This window comes from Balaenoptera acutorostrata, chromosome 20, assembly GCF_949987535.1.
Source record: "Balaenoptera acutorostrata chromosome 20, mBalAcu1.1, whole genome shotgun sequence".
Lineage (NCBI taxonomy): Eukaryota > Metazoa > Chordata > Mammalia > Artiodactyla > Balaenopteridae > Balaenoptera > Balaenoptera acutorostrata.
This window is the reverse complement of record NC_080083.1, coordinates 10,354,407-10,382,093: the sequence shown is the minus strand read 5'-3', so window position 1 is coordinate 10,382,093 and position 27,687 is coordinate 10,354,407. Positions and strand designations below refer to the sequence as shown.

Genomic DNA, 27,687 nt, shown 5'->3' with positions numbered 1-27,687 from the left:
GGGCCCCGGAAGCTTTATTTCTAAGAAGCTTCAAATGTGATTCTGATGCACAACCAAATTAAGAACTCTATAGCATCCTAATCATTTCCCCTCAAAGGTCTGACTCTGGATCTTCTGTCTAGAATCTTCTCAAAAGGATATTTCCAAAGGCCTTCTTTCCCCTACCATGTAGTGTGCAGTAAGGGCTTCTAGCTGGGTCCTGGTCTCACAGTCTCACATCCTGCCCATTTCATGACTGAAGAATGATCAAGACGTTCTGAATCATAGAGAAAGCAAGCTGGGTGGTTCCTCCATCACGGGAGTGACAGCCACCCGCCCGGTTCTGCATAAACTTTCACAGGAGCTAATTCAAGTGTGGATGCCCTGGAATTTAACAAGGATAAGAATCCATCTGACTTTTTACCATATTTATTAAATGTATTTAGTTACTCTCCAATATAGCTCCTGCTGTCTACTACAAGTTATGATATAGCCAAAAGCTATTCATTATGTTTACAGACTATCTCCTTAGTAAGAATTATCCAAGAACTAATTATTATCTGAGAACTCAAGTTTTGATTAAATTTGTAGACTTTTTCCCTCCAGGATGAAGTCTCTGAAACTCAATAATGTGAGAAATTCATTTAAAGCCTGAACCACATTTGCCTGTTATGATACAACAGAAACAGTACCAGCCTGGAAATCTGAGATCTGGTCCCAGACTTAACTGGATTCTAAGCAAGTTACTTAGCATTTCTGGGCCTCATTTTCCTCATGAGTATTAAAATTCTAATAGTGTTTACAATTTTGTATACAACTAACATGCATTATTTTGTGACAAAGTCAAATAAAAAACGTACAAGAAAAAAATCAGAGAATTCGGCTAAATGATTTTCCCATATATATTCTCTCATGTGCAATTCAATTCAAATACAGGTAATGCCTTTATCATTTTCACAACTTCTCTCTTCTGTGGGTTTTCTTGTGTGTGTGGGGGGGGTGGGGGTTTGGTTTTGTTTGTTTTGTTGCTGTTTTGTTTTGGTTTTGTCTCCCCCTCCCCCCGCCCCTCCATGCAGGGCTTGCAGAATCTCAGTTCCCAGATCAGTGGATAGAACCCGTGCCCTCAGCAGTTAAAGCACATAGTCCTAACCACTGGACCACCAGGGAATTCCCTCTGTGGGTTTTCTTCTCTGAAATCTTCCTAAGGTGATCGTCTCGCTTTTGCTATGGGAATTTCCCTTTAAGACACTAACATGCACTCATTTGCAGATTTCTGAAAATCCTGTTTCCTGGTCATCATTCTTTTTCCTCTGCAGTCCCACACAACCTAACATGCTAAGCACATAGTTGGTGGGTGTTCAATCAATACTTGTTGAACAAACATTTTAGGGTACATTTATAGGCGACAACAAGAGATCCTTTGTGGTTTGGAAATGTGGATTATTTCCATTTTCTTCCTTCTACTTTTCTGTATTTACCAAATTTCGAGCAAAGCAAACCCCAATCCAAAAGCTCCTCTAGTAGAGGGGCATCGTTGCCCCTAAGGTTGGTCCACTTCCCCTTGCACCGTCCCTATGTCAGAGGGTGCCCAATGAATGTCCCTTCTCTTCCCTTTCTCTGGAATTCCTGATCATCCATGATGGGGAAGAAAATACTAACTCTGAAGGGAGTCAGGTCGTTCCCTCTGGAAAACGAAGACGATAGCTGGTCTAGGAAGAAGAAATGCCCGCAGAGCTCCAGGCCCTACACTCCACACCCGTGCCGCTCTCCTCGGGCACCCCGAGTCCCCCAGCCTCAACCTTGGGCAGCTCCAAGCACGCGGGAAAGGGAAGCCCAACCTAGCGCCGCGTCACGGCCAGCCTCCTGCGCGTGCACGCCCCCCGGAGACTCAGGAGCGCGCAAGGCCCCGCTCTCTCGAGGCTCTGTGAACGCGCTAGCGAAAGCTACCCGCAAGCGAACGCGCGCCCTTTCTCCCCCTCGCGGACAACAGTGGAACAACAGGGCTTGGGGGCGAGGCTTTGGTGGATACGGGGTACCAGCCATCGTGGAGGGTTGAGCTGAAGAACACCTTTGACATTTTGGGGGACCCGACCTCATTTTGCGACACCTCCCTTCTTTTTCCAGTCTTCATTTCCAGTTCATAACAAGGGAAAAGGGAAGGCACCAACCTTGAGCTCCCAATATGTGCCAGGCCCTTTTCATGTATTATCTCATTAAATCTTCCCATTGGATTATCAGTCCTATTTACAAAGAAGGAAACTGAGGCCCAGAGGGGGTGACTTACCCAGAGTAACACAGCTAACTAGTGATGAGTCTGGAACCCAGGTCTATGTGCTCCAAAGTTTGACTGCAGCCCTAACCTTTTGGAGATGGGGCCCTGGGCTTAAAGAACGAGACCCTGCTTCTCCTCTCTGGCTGAGAAGTCTCTGTAAGAACAGCCAGAACCGTTTCCATGGTCATTTTAAAGAAGCTTAGCTCATTAGGCATGAGAACTTTTCAGGCTGGTCCATGTGCCTGGGGCATCAGGCAGGAACCCAGCTGCAGCCTAAGAGCTATGGGAGCTCAGGGCAAGACCTTCCCAGGTATCGGAACACACAGTCCTTCTCCAGGTTTGGGGGCAGAGGGAGCATAAGAAAGGACCTGGAGGAGTCGAGATGGAAATCCTCATTGATGAGGCTATCGGGGCACTGCAGGTTAATGTCAGCTCCTATAACTATGGGATTGTTTAGGGATGAGAGAAGCAGCTTCTACAACATCCATCTGGTGACCAGATCTTTAGGAGAGACATACTATCCAGATGATGCCACAGTCTCCTCTTGCCTTTCAAGAGAGACAGAAGTGGGTGGGAGGAGTGAGAATGTGTATAATGAGGCAGAGGCTGCTGGCCTGAATTTCCAAGGAAACCAAGGGTAAAATTGAGGGAGCTAGAAAGCTGGCAGGTTGTCTGCGTGACTTTTGTCCATGATCCTGGAGGAGGCTTACAAATAGTGGTTCTCATTTCTTCTCAGGGCAGCTTTGGAAGAGACCAGAAACTAGAGGCAGACTCGTGTGAGGAGAAGGCAACATGGTTTCTAGAAGGAAAGATGATCATCCTAGAGGCATGAAACAGTCTGAGCTTCAGTCAAGTTGACCTGAATTGGAATCCTAACTTTGCCTCTTAGGAACTGTATCACATTGGGCAACTCATTAATCTATTCAAACCTCAGTCTTCCCATCTGAAAAATGGAGACAAAGAGAGTCCTTTACAGTTTTAAGGCTGATATGCATAAGGGATGCTAGCATGTGTAGAACAGATAAGAGATGAGTGGGCAATTCTCTGAATAAAATCTAAAATTCATCACATTTTAAAAGACTGAGCTGAGGGCTTCCCTGGTAGCAGAGTGGTTGAGAATCCGCCTGCCAATGCAGGGGACATGGGTTCGATCCCTGGTCCAGGAAGATCCCACATGCCGCGGAGCAACTAAGCCCGTGCGCCACAACTACTGAGCCTGCATGCCACAATTACTGAAGCCTGCACGCCTAGAGCCCGTGCTCTGCAATGAGAAGCCACCACAATGAGAAGCCCGCGCACCGCAACGAAGACTAGTTAGTCCCCACTCGCCACAACTAGAGAAAGCCCACGCACAGCAACGAAGACCCAATGCAGCCAAAAAAAAAAAGATTGAGCTGGAAGAGAGAAATGGATAAAAATGGTAGAAAACATTTATACAAGGTATTTTTTTTTACAAGGTAGTCTTGAGGGGAAAATAATCCCACTGTATTTTAAATTAGTGAGCTATCTTTCCCATCTCAAATCCCACAAACTGCCTGTACCACTCAGCTTGCTCTGACGTGCAGAGAACTTTGTAGTCTATCATTTTCTTGCTCACATTTAGTCTCCTTGACCAGATTATAAACTGCTCAAATAAACACAGTCGACAAACCATCCATTACATTCCAAATCTTGGGTCACTGTCAACAGATCCCTGAAGACCTGGCATTCAAAGTTGCCAAAATAAAGGTAGCCAGCATCAGGGTGCAGAAACCAAGAGTAAACAATTGTAGCCTTGCCCAGGGCTGCGGTTTGTCTGCAACTGGGATAATGTCTATGGTTTTGGCTGCTTGCACCTCAAGACTGACATCAGGAAGCTGTGGGCAAGCAGCTCAATTTTTCAAATGGGTGGAAGTGTTTTCCTGAGGTTGAAACCATGGGGATTCTGGGGTTTGGCCTGGTGCAGGCAGAGCAGGGTTGCAATTTAACCTGCAAAACGCGTACAATACGGCACTGCCATGGACATGCTCCTCCAAGCCAGAACGTTAAAACAAGCAGGCAGCATCCTCCTTGAAAGCAATCTTAAGACAAAATACTATTTGGAATACTGAATGCACCCTGATAAAAGGCAGGAAACACGAACGGGATGAAATAATCAGGCGGGTGCAGTAAACTTGATCAACACGTTCATTGTAAAACACGCCCAAGACAGAACAGAACCTGGGGAAGTTGTGGCTGCTTGGGAGACCTTTCAAACAGCTAAGTGATTCAAAGATGCAGAACCCCCTCCCCCCCCAGCCCTGTCCCCCAAATTCCTCTATTTCCTGTTAGGAACGGCCAGTTGGGCGTTGCCAGGCTGAGACTCCCTCACCTCCCTCCAGGACAATGACAGCAGTTTTGGGGGCAGAGATGGAGACACTGGGTAAGCAAAAATGAAAGGGATATAAGGAATGAGTTACACACTCAAGAGGAGACATGATGCTGAACATTCCAGAAACCATGATGGAAACATTCTTCTACCTTAACCTGAGTGGTGACCTATACAAAAATTCACTGAGCCGCACTTAAGATCTGCTCACTTTACTTTTATATAATCTAAACCTCCATTGAAAACCAAAACCAAATGACCACCAGCCACAAGCTCCCTCTGTTTTCCATCCTTTATTGAAAGGTCCCACATCCTCAGGAACCCCAGGCAAACCAGACGCCAGACAGGTCCCCCAAATATAGCAGGAGGCCTGAAAGGGGAGAGGAATGACTTATGATCCCACCACACCTCCCTGGAAACAGAAACCCACCACAGACGGACAGACAGACAGGGCCAGGAGGTGGGGAGACCTTACCTCCCTCTAGGTTCTCTCCCCTTTGCCCCCACTTGAAAAGAAAGTCAAACACCGACTACGCGGCACCCCAGCCCCCCACCCACCCTAGCAGCGTTTGTGGGACCCCCTCCCCCGCAAGGGGCAGCCCCGAGACAGCTTCCCGTCGCTCTCCTTCACTTTGGTTCGCTCCTGGCAGCTCCGTGCCCTCTTCCTCCCTCAGCCTCCGGCCCAGTTACCCCTACATCTTCTATCACCTACTCGGACCTTCTCTCTGGTCTCTAGGGCCTCCTGCCCCAGGGCTTCTGGGGAAGCAGCATCTCCTCCCAGCGAGGGGCTCCGCCAGGCCCTCTCTGCCCAAGACGCGGGGCTCACACGGCCGCCCCACTCTCCTTGAGGTCAGGGGCTGAGCGCTGCCGTCTCATCCGCGGGGGCGTAGTGTATGGGGGATAGCGGGGCCCTGGGGGCCTCTGGGCTGGGTATGGTTGGGGCTGCTGGGGATAATAGTTGTGCTTTTTGGGCTGGAAGTGCTGGGGTTCGGGCTGTGCAGAACCCCCTCCCCGGGATCGGCCCCCTCCGTCCAGGGAATTCCTGCGGGGACGGTGGGACCTGCGGGGACTTGGGGGCCTGCGGGCAGGGGTGGCCGGAGAGGGGGTGAGCTCCTCGGGGGGCTGCGGAGGCGCTGGGGACTCCCCGGCCCCCGCCCCCGGCCAGGACTCGCGGTGCTGGGGGTTGCTCTTGAAGGGGAAGCGCAGTTTGCAGTCGTGAGGGGGCACGAAGCGGGCGGGGGGTCTGCGCAGCCCCCCGCCCCGGCCCCCGGAGCCCTGCAGTCCCTGCAGCCGCAGCTGCTCCTGCTTGAGCCAGCGAAGGCGCCCCCGACGGAAGGCGGGGTCCTCCTCCATCAGCCTCGACACCCGCTCCCAGCTCGACAGGGGCGGCGAGGAGGGCCGCGCGGGAGGTGCTCGGTCACTGGGGGCTTCCTGCTCCGCGACCTCAGACCCTTGGGGCTGGGCCCACGTGGCCTCACCGGCTTCTTCATTCTCATCCTCGTGATCCTGGGAGGGAGAGGGGGTGAGAGAAGAGGGGACACGTGAGGAGAGTGGAGTCCTGAGGACGTGCAGATTCGGGAGGACAAGCTGGAAGGCCCTGGAGCAGCTGGACGTCCAGGGGTCCTGAGAGAGAGGGGCACGGGGACGAAGAAGCTGGAGGAACACTGGTTTAGGAGCCCGGACCCAGAGTCAGGTGGCCGACTCAGTCCAGGTCTGCCACCTCCTAGCTGTGGGTCTGGATCTCCGGCTTGTAGCCTCTGTGCCTCAGTGTCCTCACATGTAAGATGACATTAACAGTGATAGTTACCCATCACATAGGGCTGTTGTAAGATTACCTGAGAAATTCTACCATGCCTCACCTAGTGGGCACTCAGCAAATACTGCTGAATAAATGACGTGCCCTGGGGATACAGCAGTCAACAAAGAGGGAAGAAAAATACCTGCCATCATTTTAGTGGATGGACACAGTTGATAAATAAATAAGAAAAATATACAGTATGGTACATATGCTGTACTTCCATAACAAGTTAAATATAAATATATGTATTTAAGTTATTTAATGTATATTATTTACATTATATATAAGTACCATGTTATATATTTTATATATATTTTATATAAATGTGTATATATATATATATTTTTTTTTATACACATATAAAAATATATATTCACATGGAAAAGACCAGAGCAAGGAAAAGGACAGGAGGCCAGGGTGGGGGTAGATGCAGTGAAAGGACCGGAAGAGATTCACGGAGAAGTTCCCATTTTAGGCAACACCCGAAGGAACTGAGGGACGAGCTCTATGGCTCTCAGAGGGAAGGGCGTTCTGGGCAGAGGGAACAGCATTTGCAAAGGCCTTGAAGCAGGAGTGCACCCAGCAAGTTCAAGGAACAGCAAGGAAGCCCAAGGGTGTGGAGAGGGGAGGGTGAGGAGAGGGGTAAGAGCTGCATTTGGAGCCGTAAGCCTTCAACAACCATGACTGCTGTTATGACTGGCTGCCTGTCATCCCCCTTTAGAAGGCAAGCGGGAACACGGCAGAAATTCCGTCTGTTGTGAGTAACCCCAGTAGCTAGCACGATGCCTGGCACACAGTAAACACTCAACTATTTACTTGTTGGGTGAATACATGGAAAATGGGTAGGTGAGAACACTCCCACTCGCAGGGTCATTGTGAAGATTTACACGGTGACACAGGAGAAGTGCTCAGCACAGCGGCTACCAGAGTAAAGAAAGGGTCACCCAGGAGAGGGGTGGTTCTAAGAGTGGACACCTATGGGAACACTCATTAAGTGGTAACTTAAGGACTGTACCCTTTATATCAGTGGTTCTCAAACTTCATTGTATTTCAGAACCACCCGGGGTACTTATTATAAATGCAGATTTGTCCCCAAAGATGCTGATTCAGTAGGTCTGGGGCAGAACCCAGGAATCTGCATTTTCAGTTAGTGCCCTGGTGATTGTGAGGCAGGTGATTCACAAACTATGCTGTGTTAAACTTCGATAAGATTTTTTAAAGGAAGAGGAGGAAGGAGGCTGGACTCTGAGGTGGGAGGTTCAGGTTCCTACAGGGGAGAGATGCAGGCGGGGAAAAGCCGGGCAGGGCCCGTCCTACCTGGGTCAGGGGGATGACCCTCTCCATGCGAAGCATGCGGTCCCTCAGGGCCTGCAGCTCGCGGTCCTTGCTGCTGTTCTGCAGCTTCACCTCCTGCAGGATCCCCGTCAGCTTGTCGATGTGAGCCCGGAGGTCCTCCACCTCTGCGCCACGGGCTCCCTCCTCACTGCCACCACCTCCACCTCCGCTGCCTTCCTCCTCGCCCACCGTGTCCCAGACATCCCGGGCCACGGCCCTCCAGGCGTCCCCGGGCCCCTCAGGCTTGCCATAGGTGCGGCACAGCTCCCGCATCTTGAGGGCAGCCAGGGCCTCGATCTCGGCCCGCCCGTGGCGGAAGTCGGCCAGGGCCACCTCGTAGCAGATCTCCTTCACTGCCTGCATCTTCAGGTCGGCCATGGTGGCCCAGCGGGGGTCTTTGCCCTGCAGCCGCCGTCGCTGGGGGATCTGGTACACCCTGCGGGGGGCCCTGCGCTTGCCGCTGCTGGGCAGGCCGCAGCGCTTGACGATGGTCTGGACCGTGGTGGGTGGCAGCTGCTCACGCAAGGACGAGATGAGCCGCCAGCTCTCTTCGCAGGAGCGCTTGTCGGAGTCGTCCCCGCTGTCAGAGTCTGCGTACTGGGGCCACAGAGAGGGAAGACAGACGGGGAGAGGGCTAAGGGCACCCCAGAGCCATGTGTCCCAGCGACATGGAAACACCGTGGTCAGAGCGGCTCGGTGCTGGGTGCACGGCTTAACCTCTGCTCGTCTGCACAGCGGAGGTAATGACGGCACCTCCTCACAGATACGTTTTGAGGATTAACATGCTCGGAGCGTGTGGCACAGAGAAAGTGAGTATTAGCTGTAGCCGTACCAAGTATGGGTTTCGTGTGTATATATCGCTCAGGATGCGGTTAAAGATTTAAAAGTAAGTCCATTCAAAGAACAATCTTTTTTTTATTTAAATATTTATTGATTGATTTATTTGGCTGCGCCGGGTCTTAGTTGCGGCATGCGGGATCTAGTTCCCTGATCAGGGATCGAACCCAGGCCCCCTGCATTGGGAGCATGGAGTCTTAACCACTGGACCACCAGGGAAGTCCCCAAAGAACAATCTTAAGTAAATAACAACACGGGCGGTACTTGGATTTGGTAAAAATCATAAAGGTGGCACAGGATCAGCTAGAGTCCAGGAAGCCCCAGTCACCTGGGAGGAACCCTAGTTCCCTGCATGGGTTCCTCCCTGGGTCACATTTCTCTCCTGTCTCCTCCTAGATGCCACCTCTACCCCCCAGCCCCGGGCCCACTCCCCACTCTGGCCCAGGCAGTGTGACCAAAATCAGAGTCAGGCTGAAGCTCTGCCAGGCCGGCTGCTCCAGTGCCCACCAGCCCACCTCCCGCCTCTGCCTGCCCCACCACACCCCTGGCCAGCCCCTCACCAGCCGCTGCTGCTCCAACAGAAGATCAGCCTCCTCCTTTTCTTTTCGGTACTGGTTCTCCAGATCCTGCAGCCTGGGATTGGGTGAGGAGGGGAGGAGGAGCTGTGAGGCTCTAGAGCCACCTCAGTAGGGCGCCTGACAACAGGAGGGCGCTGGGGGCTGGGCACCTGGGGGGGACGGTCAGCAGGGCCCTGGGGCGCAAGCACCCTCCCCACGCACCTCTTCTCCATCTCCAGCTTGATGTCAATGCCTTGCTGCTCCAGCAGTTCCTTCTGGGCAAAGTTCCAGTCGACGGGCTCGAAGGGCGGTCCTGGGGGCGGGGGGACCCCTCGCTCCCGCTCTAGCCGCGCCTGCTCCGGGTGGTTGAAACGGAAAACGTGGTTCTTGCCCATCACAATCCTATTCCCTGGAGATAGGAGGATGGAGAAGTGGACTCACTCGCCCACGGCAGCACACCCCTCCCCATGCCCGAGGTGCACAGGGCCTTGCCCACAAATCCCAGGAGCCCCAACACAATCTCTTCCATCTCCCCAAATCCAAGAGCGGTTGGAGCCGAGGCTCCCCTAGCTGACCCCAGGAACCGCCCTATCGCTGACAGCCAAAGGAAATCAGGAGCTTGGCATCCTCTTCCTGTTGCCCTGAGGCAGCGAGACAAACCAAAACCTGACTCCCTCTCTCTTCCCTTCCCAGTTCTGTCTTCACATGCCCACGCTGTTTCCTATTTGTTTCTGGGTCCTGCCCAGGAGTCACCCAAGAAGCTCTTCCTTGCACAGCCAGGACCCAGGACCCTCACTGCCCCCTCCTCTACCTGACTTCAGCACCACGGGCTCAGTCACAAGCTTCCCGTTGACGTAGGTCTCGGCTCCTTCACAAGGCTCCAGGGTGACCACCACTGAGGCAGGGAGAGAGGAGAGGGAGCGATCAGACCCTGGGGGAGGAGGGGTATGGTCACAGATTCCCACCCTGCATTCCCCCCAAAACACACATACACCCCCAGTCCCACCACCCAGTACCTGTCGGGGTGCCATGGCCCCTCTGGTGGCAGGCAGCACGGGAAAGGAAGAGCAGAAGGAGGGTTAGAGCCCCAGCTACATACAGTTCCCAGGAGCCTCTGCGGGGGCTCCCTTCTCACCCTCTGCCATCCTCCCCAGCAGCGGCTTAGCAAGCCCGGAATTCTCAGAGGGCGTGGTCTCTCAGGTCCAGCTGGTCGGCAGGCCCTGTCATTTCTGCCTTCCAGATGACCACTCCTTCCTTCCCAAACAACACTGCTACTGGCCAGGTCTGGATTCCTCCAGCAGGCTCCTAGCCCCACTTCCGTCTGATGCATCTTGCACACTGCTACCTAACGGATCTCCTTAAGCCACAGTCAACTATCTTCAGTCAAGATCACTATCTTCACGGGAGAAGATAAAGTCAACCCAACCCAAACATCTCTCAAGGTGCTCCTTGTACAGATCACCAAGCCTGCTGCTTACTGGGACACGAGGATGCCTGAGGCACTTCCCTGTCCTTGAGGACCAGTGCCCCGTTGTCACAGAGGGGCCCCCGTGTTCCAAAGACCCAGACTCTATGACTCCTTAGCTGAGGGACATTAAGCAAGTCACCCGATTTCTGTGAGCTATAAAATGGGATAACAAAGTCTTTCTTTACAGAGTGGCTGAAAGGCTCAAATAAAGTGATGTGGGAAAGAGAGTTCTTATTTACCTTACAAGGAACAGAGAAACCAGAATGAATGGTAACGTAAGGCAGAGACGAGCCTACGGACGCTGTAGGAGTACAAAAATAGCAAAGAGTAACTCGGCTCAGGGGCAGAGGACTGGAAATGATTATGGGAAAGTGGTAACTCCTGAGCTGATGCTCAAAGGGAAACTTGGATGAAGGGGCAGAAACGATGGAGAAGAAGATGTCAGACAGAGCTAAAGCATCACCACGTCGGTGACCAGCAATGGAAGAAGGTGGCAGAGAAGAGGATGAGGTGGCTATAAGGGTACCAGTCTACCCCCGCCCTTATTTCCCACGACGCCCCAAATTCATCCATCCATTCCACAAATATATTGCACCCCTATAATATGCCAGGCACTATTTTAGGTCCTGGAAATACAGAAGAGATAAAAACCAAAATGCCTGCTCTCACAGAGATCACTTCCACTTGATAAGAAAGATGATAAACAAGTAATTGAGCAAGTAATCTAAAGTCAGGGTTGGGCGGGGATAGTTGTTATGGAGGGAAATGGGGCCAGGTGAGAACCCACACGAACCCACAGCGATCTGAACTGAGGCAGCCCAGGACTCACAGCACAGGCCCTAGAGCCTGCCATGCTGCGTCCCAATCCAGTTCTGCCATCTTCTAGCTGTGTAGTCTCGGGCAAATTCCCTAACCCCTGGGAACCTCAGCTCCCTCACCTGTGAGCTGTGTGCGAAAATGCAAAGGCACAAAGTAGATGGTAAGTAATAACTATTCTTCTGTGTTCACACCTCTATCCGTGCTGCCTGCTCTTCTAGGCGTCTTTGGTCAAGTATTAAATCTTAAAGGCCCAAATGGACTAACCCTTTATAGAGCCTCCATCATTTGGGGCACAGAACCATCTACTGCTTTCACTGTGACGTAACCTATTCGGGCCTGTCACCTCCCCAAACACACCCTGAGCTCCCAAGGGTGGGCTGCCTCCACAGGCCTTGTGTGGTTTTGGTATCACCCCAGCACATGGCTTGAGGGAACCGCAGAACAGGAACTCGGCCATAACTCCCTGGGCTGAACAGATTCAATAGCTCGCAGCCCACAGGGCCGGAAGCATTTGCTGCCACTAGGGACCTGAACGAGACCAGAACAACTGCGTTAATCCACTGACCAGAAACTGGAACTGAAGTCCACTGGGCAGGTCTTCAACCTGAGCTCCAGGCCACACGAGAGCATCTTTTCTTATTTTAAAACACACGCTGACCACGGGTGCCCTGTCTCCTGTCCCCCAGAAGCATCAGACCTGAGGCACATAGCACGGGCTCCAGGTGAGGGAGACCTCAGGTGTGACACGGCCAGCCTCCCTGCCCGACTCACTTCCCAGAGCTTGACTCCACTTGGGCACAACTGAACCCAAATCAGTCCATTAAAAAAAAAAATGACCTGGACTTCCCTGGTGGCGCAGTGGTTAAGACTCCACGCTCCCAATGCAGGGGACCTGGGTTCGAGCCCTGGTCCAGGAACTAGATCCCACATGCCGCAACTAAGAGTTCGCATGCCACAACTAATGAGCTGGCGAGCCACAACTCAAGGAGCCCTTGAGCCACAACTAAGAAGCCTGCCTGCCACAACTAAGGAGCCCACGTGCCACAACTAAGAAACCAGCGAGCCGCAACTAAGGCGCCCGTGAGCCGCAACTAAGGAGCCCACCTGCCACAACTAAGACCTGACGCAACCAAATAAATAAATAAATATTAAAAAAAAAAAAAAAAAAAGACTGAACCAGAACAAAACAGTGACCTCAGAATATGCCCTAACTGGTACTTAACCACGAGCATTGTTTTGTTACCTGTCAGACAGACTACTACCTACACCCTGAGGGCTTGTGATTCCTAAAAGCTTTTGCTGCTGTGGCCAAAAACAGCTAAAAATCTCTGAAAGTTTTGGAACCAAAGGGAGACATGGGTTGACTAACTGCCTGAAATTTTTGTAGTCATAGCTACGTAGATAATCAGGTTTTCAGAGATAAATTCAGATATCCCACTGAAAAACCTACAGGTTTTCATAAAAAATGACCAGGGTGCTATTTGAGGCTAAAAAATTAAGGAAGAGGGCAGGATCTCCTCTTCCCAAAACCTCACCCTCTGAAGCCAGTCTTCTGTTTCTGCCTTGGGGACCCTCACCACTCCCAGCTCACAAGAGTCTGCGCCCTAAGGGCAGGTGCAGATAGCAGGGCCCCCACTGTTGACCAGGAGTTCAAGGCCCCTCTCAGGGTGAGGACACGTCCTCTCACACGGCGGCTGCACTCCCAGCGCCCGAGCCAGGGCTCTGTATTCAGTGAGGGACCTGTCTCTCTCCTTGTCGGGTCACCCCAGTCTCGCCCCCTTAGCCATTACCTTCTCCGTCCGGCTGAGGGATGCTCCGGAACAGACAGTGTTGCTCCCGAATGAACTGCCCGGTCAGCTTGATGTCCACATCAACCTGGCCGACCCTGGGGACGCAACAGCCAACATGTTCTGAGCATGTGCCAGTCATACATACACCAAGCCCCTTCTGAACACAAGTTCAACCAACTCAGTAAGCCGAGTATAATTATTCCCATTTCACACATGAGGAAACTGAGGCTCAGAGAGGTAAGTAACTTGCCCAAGGTCATGCAGCCCGGCAGTGGTGAAGCTGGGATGTGAGCCCAGATCTGCCTGGCTCCAAAGCCCACATCCTCACTGTTATACAGCAAAGGGGGAAGGGAACCTGGAGTGGGGTGGGTGCCCTCAGCCTGGGTTCCTGCATCCTTCCCGTGATGATCACCAAGGACAGCTGAACAGCCTGTGCCGGGAGAGGAAGGAGCACCCTCACCCCTTTAACTCCAGGAGGTGACCTTGGAGGCGCTGAGCCCCAGGGGTTCATTAGCATTAGCCAGTGAAGTTACCTGTCACGTGGGCACTGCCCTCAACAGCATGGGGCCAGGGTTATGTTTCCCTTCTCTCTCCCACCCCAAGGGAAGGTCCCACTAAGCGATGCCCAGGCAGTGGTGCTGGGGGCCAAGAACGCAGCAGTCCAAGCTCCCACCCACTCTCTGCCCCAGTAGATCAGGACCTATCCCTGCCGGCGCTGGGTTGGTTTGGTCCCAGGAGGGGTGTCACCCACAGCAAAGCGGTGGGTGGAGGCAGGCTCAGCAAGTTCTCAGGAAGCCTGGAGCTAACAGGGCTGCAGTGGAGCTGTCCTGAGACCTGGGGCGTCCCCAGGAGATTACTAGAGAAGGGAGTCGCCAGCGTGGCCCTCCCTCTGCAACCACACCCTAAAAGGAGAGGCTGCCCCAGGGGCCCCGAGCAAACGCTACCTGGTGACACCATCTTTGATGTGGTAGAGCAGACATTCAGACATCAGGGGGTCTTCGTTCAGGTTCACCAGGTGTGGAGTCTGGTGGGGAGGGGGCGGCAGTCAGGGGAGGGCCGCCAGGGGTGCAGCCAAGAGGGAGGGAAGGCGCTTCGCAGACACCCCTGCAGGCTCCCCGCTGCGCCCCTCCCCCTCCCTCGGAGGGCGAGCTCTCCCACCTCCTGCTCCCACTTACCCCAATGCCTTCGGGGCAGCCTGACCCACCCTCTCCTCGCGCACAAGATGCCCTCACCCTTCTAGCCCCTCCCCAGGCCCCCTTTCTTCAGAGGCACCTGGACACACCAGTCTCCCTGACCCAAAACCTTAGAAGCTACCTGCCCTCTCTCTGCTTTCCCTGCACTCCCTCTGGCCCCAGGCCTCATCACTTCTCCCCTCAAAATGTATCTTGCCACTTCGGGAGGGTACGAGAGGGGACTGCTCAGACCTCTCCAGCCCACGCACCGCATGCCTGCCTGACCTGAGTCTGCTTTTTATGCCGGTACTCCTGGGCCTCCTCCACGGCAGGGCCCCAGCCCACTTATCCAAGCCCCTTTCCGGGGCCCCCTCTCCCCTTCTGTGCTCGCACCCAGTGTACTCTGAGCACTCACTCCAAAAAGCCGGGCTCATCCCTGCCCATCCTCTCGCCTGGAACAGCCTCCCTCCTGGCCCAACCCCATCCCCACCTGTCAAAATCATTCACTTCCCGTCCCTCACGGTCTGTCTCAAATGCCACTTCTTCCACAAAGCTTGCCCAAGCCTTCCACCCGAACACAAGATCCCCTGCCTCTGTTCTGCAAGGATATACCGTGGCCTTTCTATGTGCAAGACCCCACTGAGGTGCCTGGCAGGACACAGAGATGAGTCACACCCAGAGGCTGCTGCCCCGTCGGTCAGGAAATCAGAGTCAACTTGGGGAGATAAGACTTGGCGTGGAAACACCATTGCAGGTGAGAGACACATGCCTCATAACAGACTTCCTGAACTTTTCACGCCCTCACTTAGCTCATTCATTCATTCATTCATTCATCCCACTGTATCCTGGGAGGGGCTCATACACAAAAATGAATGAAATGAAGACCAATGGGAGCTCATGGGGGTCAGGGGAGCTTCATGGAAAAGGCAGTGTGGGAGCTGGTCTCTGATGATGAGGAGGACGTGGACATGAAGAAGGAAGAGGGTTCCAGGTGAAAGAGGAGTCTGAACAAAGGCACGGAGGCAGGGGAGCACAGGGTGTAGGGGAAGACAGCCAGCAGTCAAGGCCCCATAGTTCTCTGGGAGCCCCCTGAACAGGAAGCCCAAGGCTCTGTCTATGGTGGATGCGTTGTGTATCTGTGTGTCGGCCCCTCCACCGACGACTCTGCAACACTTCCTCTTCTCCTGAGGGATGACCACACCCCTCCCGACACTGCAGTGTCAGGCCTGCTTGGGAATGGCAAACGCGGATGGGTCCTGGAAGCAGAAAGCGATCTATCCCTCGGGAGAGGGGACATGATTTAGGGCAGTGCTTTTCAATCTTTATTCAGCCCTGGAACCCTTTGTTCACAGGAAACCTTACCTAGAAGCCTTAGAAGCCTAACACGTCAAGCAGATAAGCAGAGAGCTGCTCAGGCCGAGGTGGGGGCAGGGGACCCATAGTCCAGTCCTGCTCCCCCCTCCCCATTCCCTGTGAAGGAAGCTCCGGGCCAGGTTTGAAAATTACTGACTTAGGAAGTCCTTAGGCCTGGTGGCGAGGTCTCAGAAAAGAAGGGGCTTTCCCTAAGGCCCTTGGCTCTCTCTGGGACAAACTGGAGCTTTTGCCCCAAGGACCCAATCCTCCACTCGACCTTTCCTAGGTTGGAGTCACCCCCACCAAACCCGTTTCTCCTGTGAGTCTAACAGCTTTCTCTCTGAAATCCACATGACTTTTAAACTTATGAGAATGGGTTCATTCTCGCCACCTGGAGAAAATGCAGAAGTTACCTCCCCTAAGACACTTTTTTTTTTTACCAATCAGATGGGCAAAGATGAAAAAGTTGAAGAGGATGAGGGAACACGGGCTCTCTTGTATGCTGCTCCTGGGAGTATAAGTGGGCATGGTTACAATCTCTGGAGGCACGCTGGCAAAAGAGATCAAAGTTTCACCTGGCTACTGGTGGACCCCAAATCTCCACTTCTAGGAATTTGTTCTAGACAGCAGACTATTAGTAAAACTATCTTCTGTAACATTGTTTATAGTATCAAAGAATGGGAAACGACCTAAATGTCCATCAGTAAGAAGCTGGTTAAAAAAAATTATCCTATGTCTATACAATAGAGTATTCTGACACTGTGGGGAAAAAAAAAAAACGGACAGAAGTGCGATACACTGTTATGTGAAAAAGTAACATGTCGGGCTTCCCTGGTGGCGCAGTGGTTGAGAATCTGCCTGCCAATGCAGGGGACACGGGTTCGAGCCCTGGTCTGGGAGGATCCCACATGCCACGGAGCAACTGGGCCCGTGAGCCACAATTGCTGAGCCTGTGTGTCTGGAGCCTGTGCTCCGCAACGAGAGGCCGCGATAGTGAGTGACCCGCACACGGCGATGAAGAGTGGTCCCCGCTTGCCACAACTAGAGAAAGCCCTCGCACAGAAATGAAGACCCAACACAGCCATAAATAAATAAAATAAAATAAATAATAATAATAATAAAAAAAAAAAAAAAAAAAAGTAACATGTCAAGTATGGAACCAGCACCATGGCAAAGAGGGGCGATGTGTGCGTGCGTACGTGGATGATTATAACACACGCCTGTACGTGCAGAGACTACCTCTAGAAGAACACATCAGGAGCCAGCAACAGGACTCGCCTCTGGGAGGGGAACCCGAGGGTGGGAAGGAAAGAGATTTCCTTTTCACCTCACTGTAAGAAGTAAACGTTCCCTGTGGGGCGTGCCACCTTTACAAGAACAACTAAGAACAAAACAAAACAAAAGCCCCTCCTGTTGGTCCCAAGCTCTAGCAGGTGGCACCCTGCACAGTGTGAACCTCTCCAGGAAAGAAAAACCCATCCATCAGTCTGTCCATCCCTTTCTACCTCTCCCTAGCCCTGCAGCTGTGGCAGAAGCTCCACAGGTACCTGGCACCCCCAGGTGGCTGGCAAGCCACGCTGAGAGCCTCCTGCAGTCCCTCCTCCGAGATGTGCGCCTCTGGGGGATCCCAAAGCCCTGGGTGCCCAGCCCCGGACCTGACCCCTCAGCCCTGCCTGCCACCCTCAATCACCCACCGACAGCTCTCTCGCCCCTGGCTGTGCCTCAGGCCAGGCAAACCCCTCTCCTCTGTCTGGATCCCTGTTCAATGGTCCCTGCTTGCTCAGTCACCCAGACGCCTTGTCCGTATGAAAATCGGAGGGGTCTCCTTCCAGTAACCCGCTGCCTGGAAGAGGTGTACCTCACTTAGAGCCTGATCCTATGATGCTTCGTACCACGGCTCTGACAGGCGTGGCTGGCTCCATTCTAGGGCTGGGACTGGAAGTTCCTGCTTTGCCCAAACTGGCCTCTGCATCACCGCTACAGCTGTGCTGGCCGTCGGAAGCCAGCGTCCACTCTGACTGGTTGGTCCCCATGCTGTGCTGGTTGCTAAAGGTTTTGAATACCATTCCTGCCTCCAACTGAGCCTGATCATTCCTGCCCTGCTTCTTCCCTTCCTTCCTCTCCACAAAGCCTTACTGAGCACCTACTACACAGCGGGCACGTGACAGGTGCTGGTGCGCCCCACTCGGCCGACAATACCCCACATTTGCTCGGCCCGATGTTCTCTCTGCTCCTCTCTACCACACCCCCGTCCATCTTTCAGGCTCCACTTTCCAAACCACCTTCTCCAGGAAACCAGTTTCCATACATCTCCAGGCTGCACTGACGCTTCCATCTTTAAACCTCTCGCTGGGGCTTCCCTGGTGGCGCAGTGGTTGAGAATCTGCCTGCCAATGCAGGGGACACGGGTTCGAGCCCTGGTCTGGGAAGATCCCACATGCCGCGGAGCGACTAAGCCCGTGAGCCACAACTACTGAGCCTGCGTGTCTGAAGCCTGTGCTCCGCAACAAGAGAGGCCGCGATAATGAGAGGCCCGCGCACCGCGATGAAGAGTGGCCCCCGCTTGCCACAACTAGAGAAAGCCCTCGCACAGAAACGAAGACCCAACACAGCCAAAAATAATAAATAAAATAAATAGATAGTCACTCACCAATTTAAAAAAAAAAAAAGAATTCTGAACAGCTCAACAGTTTAAAAAAAAAAAAACCTCTCGCTGCGTTTACAATCAACATCCTACAGGTTAGTGCTTACTCTTCCCCTATAGTCTTCTCTTCCCAAGTTATCCTTTCGAAACGTACTTTTCAGGTTTTTTGTTTTTGTTTGTTTGTTTTTGAATAGCTAACACATACACAGGTTACAAAATCCAAATGATACAAAAGAGCACACGGTGGACAAGTCGCTATCCCAACCAACCTGCAATCTCCCAGGTCCTCTCCCTTCCCCATGGGGTAACCGCCATAACCAGTTTCTTATGAATCCAGAGATACATTCTACGCATGAACTCATACACACACGTGTGTGGGCTTCTGTTTATAAATACCTAGATTCTAAGCAGCTCTTGAAATCCCCCTAAGGGCAGGGACCCTGGCATCCTGTGGTCCCTAGATGGAGGGAGAAGACAGGGATGGCCGGACAACACAGAGAGGAGGGAGCAGGAGTGGGGACAGAGATGATGGAGGGACAATTCAGAGACCTGAGATCAGAGTTAGAACTCATGACCCTGCCACCCCAACCCTCTTCTTTCAGCATCCAGAGTCTCCGAGGCCTCCTCACTCACCTTCTTCGGAGAGAAGACGCCCACGGTTCCCCCATCTTCCCGGACAGCCACCCCCATCTCAGCCAGCAACGCTTCTCTGTAGGCAAAGGAGAGGCAAACATTGGTCTTGTCATCGGTACCCATGAACCCATTCCCTGCAGGGCCTGACCTTCCCTCCCCACCCCGCTCCCTCCAGGGCTCCAGCTGTCGGCCCCATCCTCACACCTCTCCATCCTCAAGGCCTCCGTCTTACGTAGCTTCTCCTCCCAGGTCTCATTCAGCTCAGCTATAATCTTCTCTGTCTCCTGGGGGCACAAGACAGGCAGGGATCAGGACAGTCTGGGACAAGCACCTCCCAGGGGGTGCTTCCCAGCAGCCCCCAGAGCCCCACCCCTTGCCAGCTCCAGCTTCCCACCTGCAGTCTCTCCATGGCCTCCTCAGGCCCAATCTGGGGCTCAGCATTGGGGGAGAACGATGGCTCCAGCTCCCCGTTGTGTGCTGCGGGGGACGAGGGCGAAGCTGGGGCAGAGGGAGATGATACAGCTGGCAGAGCACCTCCGGGACTCCCCTCATCCACCTTCAGGCCTAGGAGGGAGAAGAAGGTAAAAGGAGGCCAAGGAAAGATGGAACTGATCGGAAACAGGGAAGGTCTCACAGGGGACCAGCCTGGAAAGACTGCAGGAGACCCATGGTCCACCTCCACAAAGTAGAGAACCCTCCTACTGCAGCCTTGACAAATGGACACCAAGTCTCTGCTTGTTCCCCTCCAGGGATGGAAAGCTCATTACTGAACAAGGTAGCCAGTTCCTTCCATTGTAGGATGACTCGTACCATCAGAAAGTTCTTAGCTGTGTTGAACTGAAATCTGCCCCATGTTACATGTAGCTCTGTTTCTAGTTCTGCCCTCTGGGATGAGAAAGACTACACTGCTTTTTCTTTTGCAAGACTACCCTTCAAATGTGCAGAGGCGAACATCGTGTCTACCTTCTCTTCCCAAGAACCCTTATTCTCCCCACCGTGCCCCTTAGCACCCCAACTCCTCAGTGGGATGGACCCCAAGATTGAATGCAGAGTCCACACCAGACACAGCCAACACGGATCACAGATTCTCTAATACAGACGCCATTTCACAGTAAGGAGGCTGAGCCTTACGTTTCAGAAATTAGTCTGCTGTTGACTATTATTAAGCTTACGGTCAATTTAATTCCCAATGTTTCACAAGAACTTCTGTCAAGGCAGGTGCCCAGCAGCCTATTCTTAATGACTTACTGTTTAAACCATAAATGCATGACCTGCCATTTACTCCTGCTCCTGTCGTTTCAGTAGTTCCAGGAGCCTGTTAAGGTCCCTCTGAATCCTGCCTGCCTCTCCCCAGGAGGATCAGTCCCTCCCAGCTCTGTAACACCTAAAGGCGTGACCTGTCCCCTCTCCACATCTGCATCTAAGTCAAGGGGCACTTGCTGGGCTTTCTGGGCAGTGGTCCCTCCCTGGTCCCAGGCCTGGGCAAAGGCAAATGAGGAGGGATGAGCTGGGCCAAGGAGCCTCCCTGAGCTGCCCCTCCCGGAGTCCCACCTCCCAGGGCAGAGGCGGAGAGCCCCTGGGCCATCAGCAGTTCCCGCAGCCGGGCCACCTCCTCCTGCAGCTCCCGGATCAGCCGGGCATTAGGGTCCTCATTGATGATGGCATTGCAGCGAATCTGCTTGGTGCGGTCGGCGTACCTGGATGAGGAGGGAGGAGCGGGACCGGTGAGGCCTAGACACGGGTGACCTTGGTCTGCTGCCCGATTCCCTCTCCCTCCCAGGTTTCATCATAGTGCAGTAAAGCTGAGGGTCAACCCTAACTCATGGGGAGGGTCCTGAGCTACCAGCCGCTGAGCTCCTGGCACTTTTCATGTCCCGCCCCACCCCTACTAGAGCCCCACCTGAGGGTGCTAAGAGTCTCCTCGTAATTGATATCCGCGGGGCTCAGGGCCGCAATCATTGCTGTGCGTGAATTCCCACCTATGAATGGAAAGGAGGGGAAAGCTTGAGCTGGGCAGGGTCCTAAGAAAAGTCAGACTGGGTCACAGGGTCAGGGGGGCCTCACTGCTCAGGCAGGGGTCCAATAAGGTCACTGTCCAAGGTAGGGTAAAGCTAAGAGTTGTGGAGCTAATCGTGAAATCTGGTGGTCAGAGGAAGTGGGGGTGAGGTCAGGGAGACATCAGACATCTGTGGGACAGTCAGAGATCAGTGGGAGGAGGGTGAAGTCAAAGGTGGGTGTGAGGTCAGAGAGCAGTCATGGGTAGCCAAGTCAGCGAGGCCCTTGGCTTGGCAGGAAGGGTGTGGCCTTGATCTCAGCATCAGGACACCTTCAAAGGATGTCCCTGGGGATCAGGGGGCGAGTCAAAGGACCACTGGAGGATTTGAGGTTCCAGGGGTGTCAACGGGACTGGTATCAAAAGGAGGTTGGCAGGACTGGTGGCAGGGTCGGCAGAGAGAGACAGAGAGGAGAAGCCCCTCACCCAGATTCTCCTTGAGCAGCCAGGTGAGCACAGAGTCCCTGTAAGGGATAAAATCCGACTTCCGCTTCTTTGATTGCTGAGGGACGGAAGGGGGAAGGGGGTTACGGTGGGCCACCCACTTTGTCCGCTTTCCCAGAGCCCCTTCTCTTCCCACGCCCAGGTCTTACCATATCCGCAAGGGCCGAGATCACCTTCCCTAGAGTAGTCAGGGACTTATTGATGTTGGCGCCTTCCTGGCAAGAGGAACGTGGGGAATGAGGCCTTCTTCTCCCACTCCGGTCCCCTTCCCCCGCTCCCCCCACAGCCAGAGCACCAGGTTATGATTTGAGACCACTGCACACAGCCCCCAACACTGCCCCGTCCGACCCTCCCAAGCGCCTCACCTTCAGGCGCATGCCCCGGGCCCCTGAGGAGTCAGCCCGCTCACTGCCAGCAAGGTCCACCAAACTGATCTTACTGACCTGGGTCAGAGGAAAGAGACAGGAGGTGACTGGGTCGGTGCGGGGCAGGCATATCAAGGGAACACCCAGCAAGGGGACTAGGCAGTTGGCAAGGGATGGAGAAAGCCAGGAGTCGGGGACGGAAGGGGGATACATAAGATGACAGTGAGGGTTTGGTTACTTGTCCGTTTCTTCATTTATTCAATCACAGATATTCACATGCCCACTGTGTGCCGGGACAAGGCACACAGTGGGCTCCAAGACCTGCCCCAAGGAGTCTAGCTAGAAGAACAAACATGCAAAAGGAGACTATCCCACTGATCTGATAGGGGAAGCACGGGGGGCTGTGGAAGCTCAGAGGAGGCACTCAACCAAGCCTGGACAGGGAGGGAGGACGCAAGGCCTGCTGATCACATCTCTGTCTCTGTTACCAGGTGGGATGGGGTTGCAGCGGGTGGGGGGGGGGGGTCCTACCTTCTCTGAGTCCAGTCCAGTGAGCTGATCGTGGCAGCGCTGTGTGAAGACAATGGTGAAGACGGCGTGGGAACGGCTGCTGGTCTCATTCATGTTGGTGGCGGCCACAGTCCTGGGGGCGGGGGAGGGGGCGGGGGGGAAGGAATGGTCAGTGGGTCCGGCCCCTCATCTTCCTAACCCCGGCTCCCTTGCTCTCCGCCCCATCAGCCTGCCTCACCGCGCTTTATTTCCACAGTCCATGAGGTCAGCAATGTCTGCGTAAGAGGTCACAGCCAGTTTAGACAGGTCCTGCACATAGGGGCCCAGGATGGGGTGCTCTCGGACCCTCAGAGAGCCCCGACTCTTGGGGTTCAAGAGGTCTCGTACCCTCTCACAGTAGATCTCCATGTAGCTCACCTGAGTGGGAGAAGCAAATAAAAAGTAATAAAGCTGGGCTTCCCTGGTGGCGCAGTGGTTAAGAATCTGCCTGCCAATGCAGGGGACACGGGTTCGAGCCCTGGTCCGGGAAGATCCCACATGCCGCGGAGCAACTAAGCCCATGTGCCACAACTACTGAGCCTGAGCTCTGGAGCCCACGAGCCACAACTACTGAAGCCCGCGTGCCTAGAGCCCGAGCTCCTCAACAAGAGAAGCCACCGCAACGAGAAGCCCGTGCACCGCAACGAAGAATAGCTCCCGCTCGATGCAACTAGAGAAAGCCACGCTCAGCAACAAAGACCCAATACAGCCAAAGGTAAATAATAAATAAATAAATTTTTTAAAAAAGTAAAAAAGCTAACAACCATACCCAATGTGAAACTTAACCCGGACTCCACTGGATACAATACAGGTGACCTACACTGAGTGTTTACTATGTGTTGCTAAGCATTTTACATGTGCAAGCTCACTGAGCCTTCCAACAACCCTAGGAGGGGACCCCTGATCATTATCATTTCAGATAAACATACTCAGGAGCCGAGAGAGAAATCGTTTGCCCAAAGCCACAGTTACTAACCGGTAAAGCCTAGAGTAGATCCCAGGCTGCCTGACTCCAGAGACTGCACTTGTCTTAATCGCTCTGCTCGCCTCCTCCCTACCCAGGGGACACCGTGGCTCCCCTCCCAGGCCCCTCCCAAGACCTGGGCTTACCTCCACGGAATAGGATAGCTGAGCGCTCTGGTTCTTACTAACACGAGAGAAGAGGTCCTCACAGAGCTGGAGGGGGACACAGAGAAGCACAAAGATGCTGCTGTTCACGGCACACCTGTGGCGCCCAGCACCCAGGCCCGGCCAGGTCTCAAGTGACCCTGTTTAACCCTTACCACAGCCCCAAGGGAGGGACGGGATCGTTCGCATTTTACAGATGGGAAAGCAACCTCTGAGAGGTTCACACTTGCCCAGGGTCACAGGCTAGTAGTATTCAGTGAGCCAAAATGCAAACCCGGAGCCTGTATGCAAGGTCACTATGCTGCAGTCAGGGAGATTATGGTCAACTCTCAGTTATCCACAACTGGCTTTTCCTACAGTAAACACCTTGACTGAGGTACACTGAGGTACAAGCCTACATGGGAACTACACTCACAAGTAATTACGAGACAAGGTAAGACAGCAGTAAGTGGTAGAAACAAGGTTCAAACCCTGGGCGCTCTGCCGCCAAAGGTGTGGCTGTTCTCACTGAGCCTTCTTGGCCCTGATGTCCAGGTTGGAGCCAACCTCATCCCCCATCACCTTCCCTACTACTAACAACCTCAGAGAGCCAGGTCTCTGCTCCACAACGCTTAGAACCCAGCCTACTCCCCTAGGGTCAGCTGAAGATGCTTCAGCCCTGGCCACCCTGCCAGGCCCCGAGTGTACCTGGGGCACGATACCCTGCTGCCCTGGCTCCTGCCGCCCCATCATGGTGTAGGATTTCCCAGCTCCCGTCTGCCCATAGGCAAAGATGCACACGTTGTAGCCTTCAAAGGCATGGAGCAGCATCTCTTCTCCAATATCCCGATACACCTGTTGCTGCGATGCAAACTGGGGGTCCTCGGCCTAGGTGGAAGGGGGGCAAGAAAGACAGCAGGAACCCTAGATGACTTTGTCCTTGGTATCTAGGTGCCCAAAGATCTTGTGTGCCCCCACCCCCCTCACGGTCCTAATCATCCCTGAGGATCCTATCTAGTCTCCTGCCAGCCCTAAATTATCCCAGGGATTCTGCCTCCCCCATCCTGGTCCTAGTCACAAGTTCAGGGTCCTACCTACCCCAACCCAAGGGTCCTGGTCCTCCCAACCAATTCCCTGGAGGTCCTATTTCCCAGCAATGCCCCGTCCCCAGGACCTGAATCCCCCGTCCCTCTTTGCTTAGCTCTTCCCCCAACCTAACAACCTCACCGAAGTGTGTGACCAGTAGGAGTAATCGAAAGTGAAGCTTTTGGGGGCATCCTTGCTCTGTTTGGGATTGATGATGGCTGAGAAAGCAAAGGGATGAAGGCCAAGGTCAGGTACTCCCAACCGCTGCCCACTCCCCACAAGCCCTCAGAAGCCAGGCATCCCACTCCCCACCTCTATCCTAGTTCATCTCTCCCCTTTAATACTCCCCACCCCCTCCAGCCACCAAAGCTAATTTTGGCTTCCCAGGACCCGCCCCCCTCCCGGCTGCCTCCCTGGATTGGGCAATGGAGGGCTCCAGGCCAACATTCCCCCTCCCAGGGACTGGGAGCACGGAAAGGCCAGCCTGTCCCAGCCTCCTTCCTTACAATTAGCACCTGCTCCGTGCCCAGCACAGCCCTCCTCCTGGTTCGGCCCGGCAGGACTGGCCCGTACAGTGGGCCCGGGCTGCCCTGCCTGTGCCCAGACGGGCCCGTGGGACTCACTCACAGGTGGTGCTGCCCTGCATGCTGACTACACACTTGGCATCCTGGCTGGTCTCACGGGCGTTGAAGGGCCGAACCCTCACTGCCACTTTCACCGAGGCGCCAGCCATGGCTCCAGATACTACCACCCTCCTCAGCTGGAGGACAGAGACAGAAGAGGAGGTCAGAGCTATTGGGAGGCAATGTCTGGGGGACCCAGACATTGCCTCCCAACTTCTCCCAGGAACCAGTCTCTCCACACCCCCTTCCCCGGCTACCCAGCCCCTCAAGGACCCAGTTTCTGTTTCCTTGGCCTTCCTCCCCAATGTCACTCTCCTCAGGGACTCCCGGAGGTGTTCCTGCCTCTCTCCCCAGCCTTTTCCCAGCAGGCAGGGACCTGGGGTGTCACCCCAGAGTTACCTGGTGTCCTGGCCCCAGACCAGGGGGGCTGTATCAGTTCTGGCTGCCACCGGCCCTCGTAGGAGGAGCCCCATCCTACACTGGGGGCCTGGCCACGCCAGCTGGGGCTGTAGGGGAAACCCTGGTTGCGGGGGAAGAGTGGTTAGGAGGCACTCGTGGTTCCAGAGCTGTGTCTGGGGTTCCAGGGTTGGAGGACAAGGGGTGGGGGTAATGTTAGGAAAGGTGCGGATGGCTGTTCCTCTGGAATGGTCGAATGCAATGTGAATCCAAGGGCAGGGACGGTGATATTTTTATTCCTCGTCACTCACAAGTGCACTGAACGTTCAGAGAGAGAAGACAGAAAGAGGCTGGACAGAGAGCAATTCAGAGAGAGGGACACATGGGCAGAGACACTGAAGGTGGTGGGAAGCGGGGAGAGGAGAGGCAGAAAGTCCCAAACACCAAAAAAATGAGAGAGACAAGAAGACTGAGGTCATGCTACTTAGGAAATAATGGAAGAAAAAGAAGGGGACACACAAGAGGACAGCAAACACAGAAATGTTGAACAGGTAGGGGAAAAGCACAAATTGGAAGCCCAGAAGAGAAACAAGATGCGAGAAAATCCCAAACATAAGACCTGCCCTAAAATTCCCCCACAGGGTCAGCCAGGGACAAGTAGAAACCAGCTCGCACCTAGGGTCCATAACCTCCACACAGGAGGGACTGCTGATGGGCAAAGTCTAATGGCTGGAGCTACAGCCCAGAACTGGGATCCACAGGGCCTGCCTATAAGCCCCGAACCCCTTGACCAGCCCCCAGCACTTCCTCCTTAGGATCCAGGACAATGGGCAGGAGAGGGTGGGGTCATCCTGTAACCATCCTACCAACCACCAGGGTCCTCTGTTGGAGGATCCAGAATACCTGTGTTTATGGGAAGGGAGGATAGCAGTAGGGTTCCCCTGAAGAGGGAGAGAAGGGAAAGGAAGCAGGTAGGTCCCAGCTCCAGCCTGGGGCTAGTGCTATGGCATCCACTGCCCTGGGGAAAGTGCCAGGCTGGAGCCCAGGAATGTGGGTGATCCGGTGCCCACACCCTGGGAGGAGAGGCTGAGCAGCCCACACCACGGACAACAGGGTGGGAGGGTTGTGAAGAGCGATCAGAGATGTTGAGTCCCCTTCTGTGGCCCCAAAGGGCCTCAAACCCCTGTCCTGCTGGGCCTCACCTCAGCAGCCTTTCTGGCCAGGGCATGGGAGGGGTGAGAGGGCTGGTCTGTCCCAGGACAGGAAGGGAGTAGCTGAAACCACAGAGGCTGTCTCAGGAAGAACAGCCCTGACCCCCAGACCCTGACCAGGGGAGGGAAAGGACACTGATGGAGACACTCAATTGTAACGCCGTTGTGGCTAACGGGGCAGGGAATGAGGTGGCACTGCTGGTGGATGGCGGGGTAATAGACCAGGAGAGAGATACAGGGGTCGGCTGGTGCAGCGTAATAGGTCAGTGGGGTACAGGGAGAAGCCGCGGCTGGGGCGAGGCCGAGCGACCCGAAAGGGGGCCTAGGGCCACCTGCACCTTGCTCACCCAGCAGTTTTCACACAGGCCCCCGTCCCGGCCTTTCTGGGCGGCCATGCGGACAGTGTCCTCCGGTCCAGCCAACCGACGGCCGCCCCGGGCCTGGCACCTCTCTGCGCCTCCGCGGGACAAATAGCACATGATCCCGGCTCCCGCGGCCAGCCGGCCCCCGCCGGGTGGTGCAAACCGGGACCCCGGCTCCCCGCCCCCCAGCCCGGCACATTCCTCCGCGGGCGTCCCCTCCCTCACCCCCCCTCTCCCACAGCTCTCACCTCGTCGCGGCGGGGCTCCCGGAGCGGCGGGCAGAGTGCAAAGGGACAAACTTTCCGGGAAGCGTGAGACGGGAGCGGGGGCGATCCAGGGCCGGTTCGGGGCTGCCCCCGCCCCTCGCCGGGTCCCCGGGCGGCGGGCGGCGGACTCGCGCCCCGGGGGCGGCAGCAGTAGCAGCGCCAGCGGCCGGCGCCCGCCCGGGCAGCACGAGCTGGGGCGGGAGCGAGGGGCGGGGGATCGG

The 27,687-nt window shown here is 54.4% G+C and overlaps 1 protein-coding gene across 2 annotated transcripts; it reads right to left on the bottom strand.

Moving 5' to 3' along the window:
• Nucleotides 1-4,876: 4,876 nt before the first annotated feature.
• Nucleotides 4,877-27,636, bottom strand: KIF1C (kinesin family member 1C). Of its 2 annotated transcripts, XM_057535775.1 has the most exons (23): nt 27,449-27,636; nt 25,631-25,751; nt 25,236-25,368; nt 24,750-24,826; nt 24,231-24,410; nt 23,526-23,591; nt 22,615-22,793; nt 22,398-22,509; nt 21,867-21,944; nt 21,651-21,716; nt 21,484-21,559; nt 20,905-20,983; nt 20,556-20,701; nt 19,399-19,568; nt 19,209-19,288; nt 19,005-19,080; nt 14,147-14,226; nt 13,203-13,297; nt 9,937-10,020; nt 9,348-9,534; nt 9,129-9,201; nt 7,714-8,328; nt 4,877-6,104 (listed from the first exon to the last, which is right to left on the bottom strand). In XM_057535775.1, exons 3-23 carry the CDS (start codon nt 25,339-25,341, stop codon nt 5,421-5,423), a joined length of 3,309 nt encoding a protein of 1,102 aa, XP_057391758.1. In that variant the 5' UTR covers nt 25,342-25,368; nt 25,631-25,751; nt 27,449-27,636; the 3' UTR covers nt 4,877-5,420. The 2 variants fall into 2 exon arrangements, with proteins under 2 accessions (XP_057391758.1, XP_057391759.1); XM_057535776.1 differs by lacking the exon at nt 25,631-25,751.
• Between the last annotated feature and the right edge of the window lie 51 nt (nt 27,637-27,687).

Coding starts and splice junctions, on each gene's coding strand:
- KIF1C (XM_057535775.1), bottom strand. CDS start 25,341: ATGGCTGGCGCCTCGGTGAAAGTGGCAGTGAGGGTTCGGCCCTTCAAC. Junction 24,411..24,749: donor CCTACTGGTCACACACTTCG/GTGAGGTTGTTA, acceptor CCTTCCACCTAG/GCCGAGGACCCCCAGTTTGC. Junction 19,289..19,398: donor AGGCCATGGAGAGACTGCAG/GTGGGAAGCTGG, acceptor TTGTGCCCCCAG/GAGACAGAGAAGATTATAGC.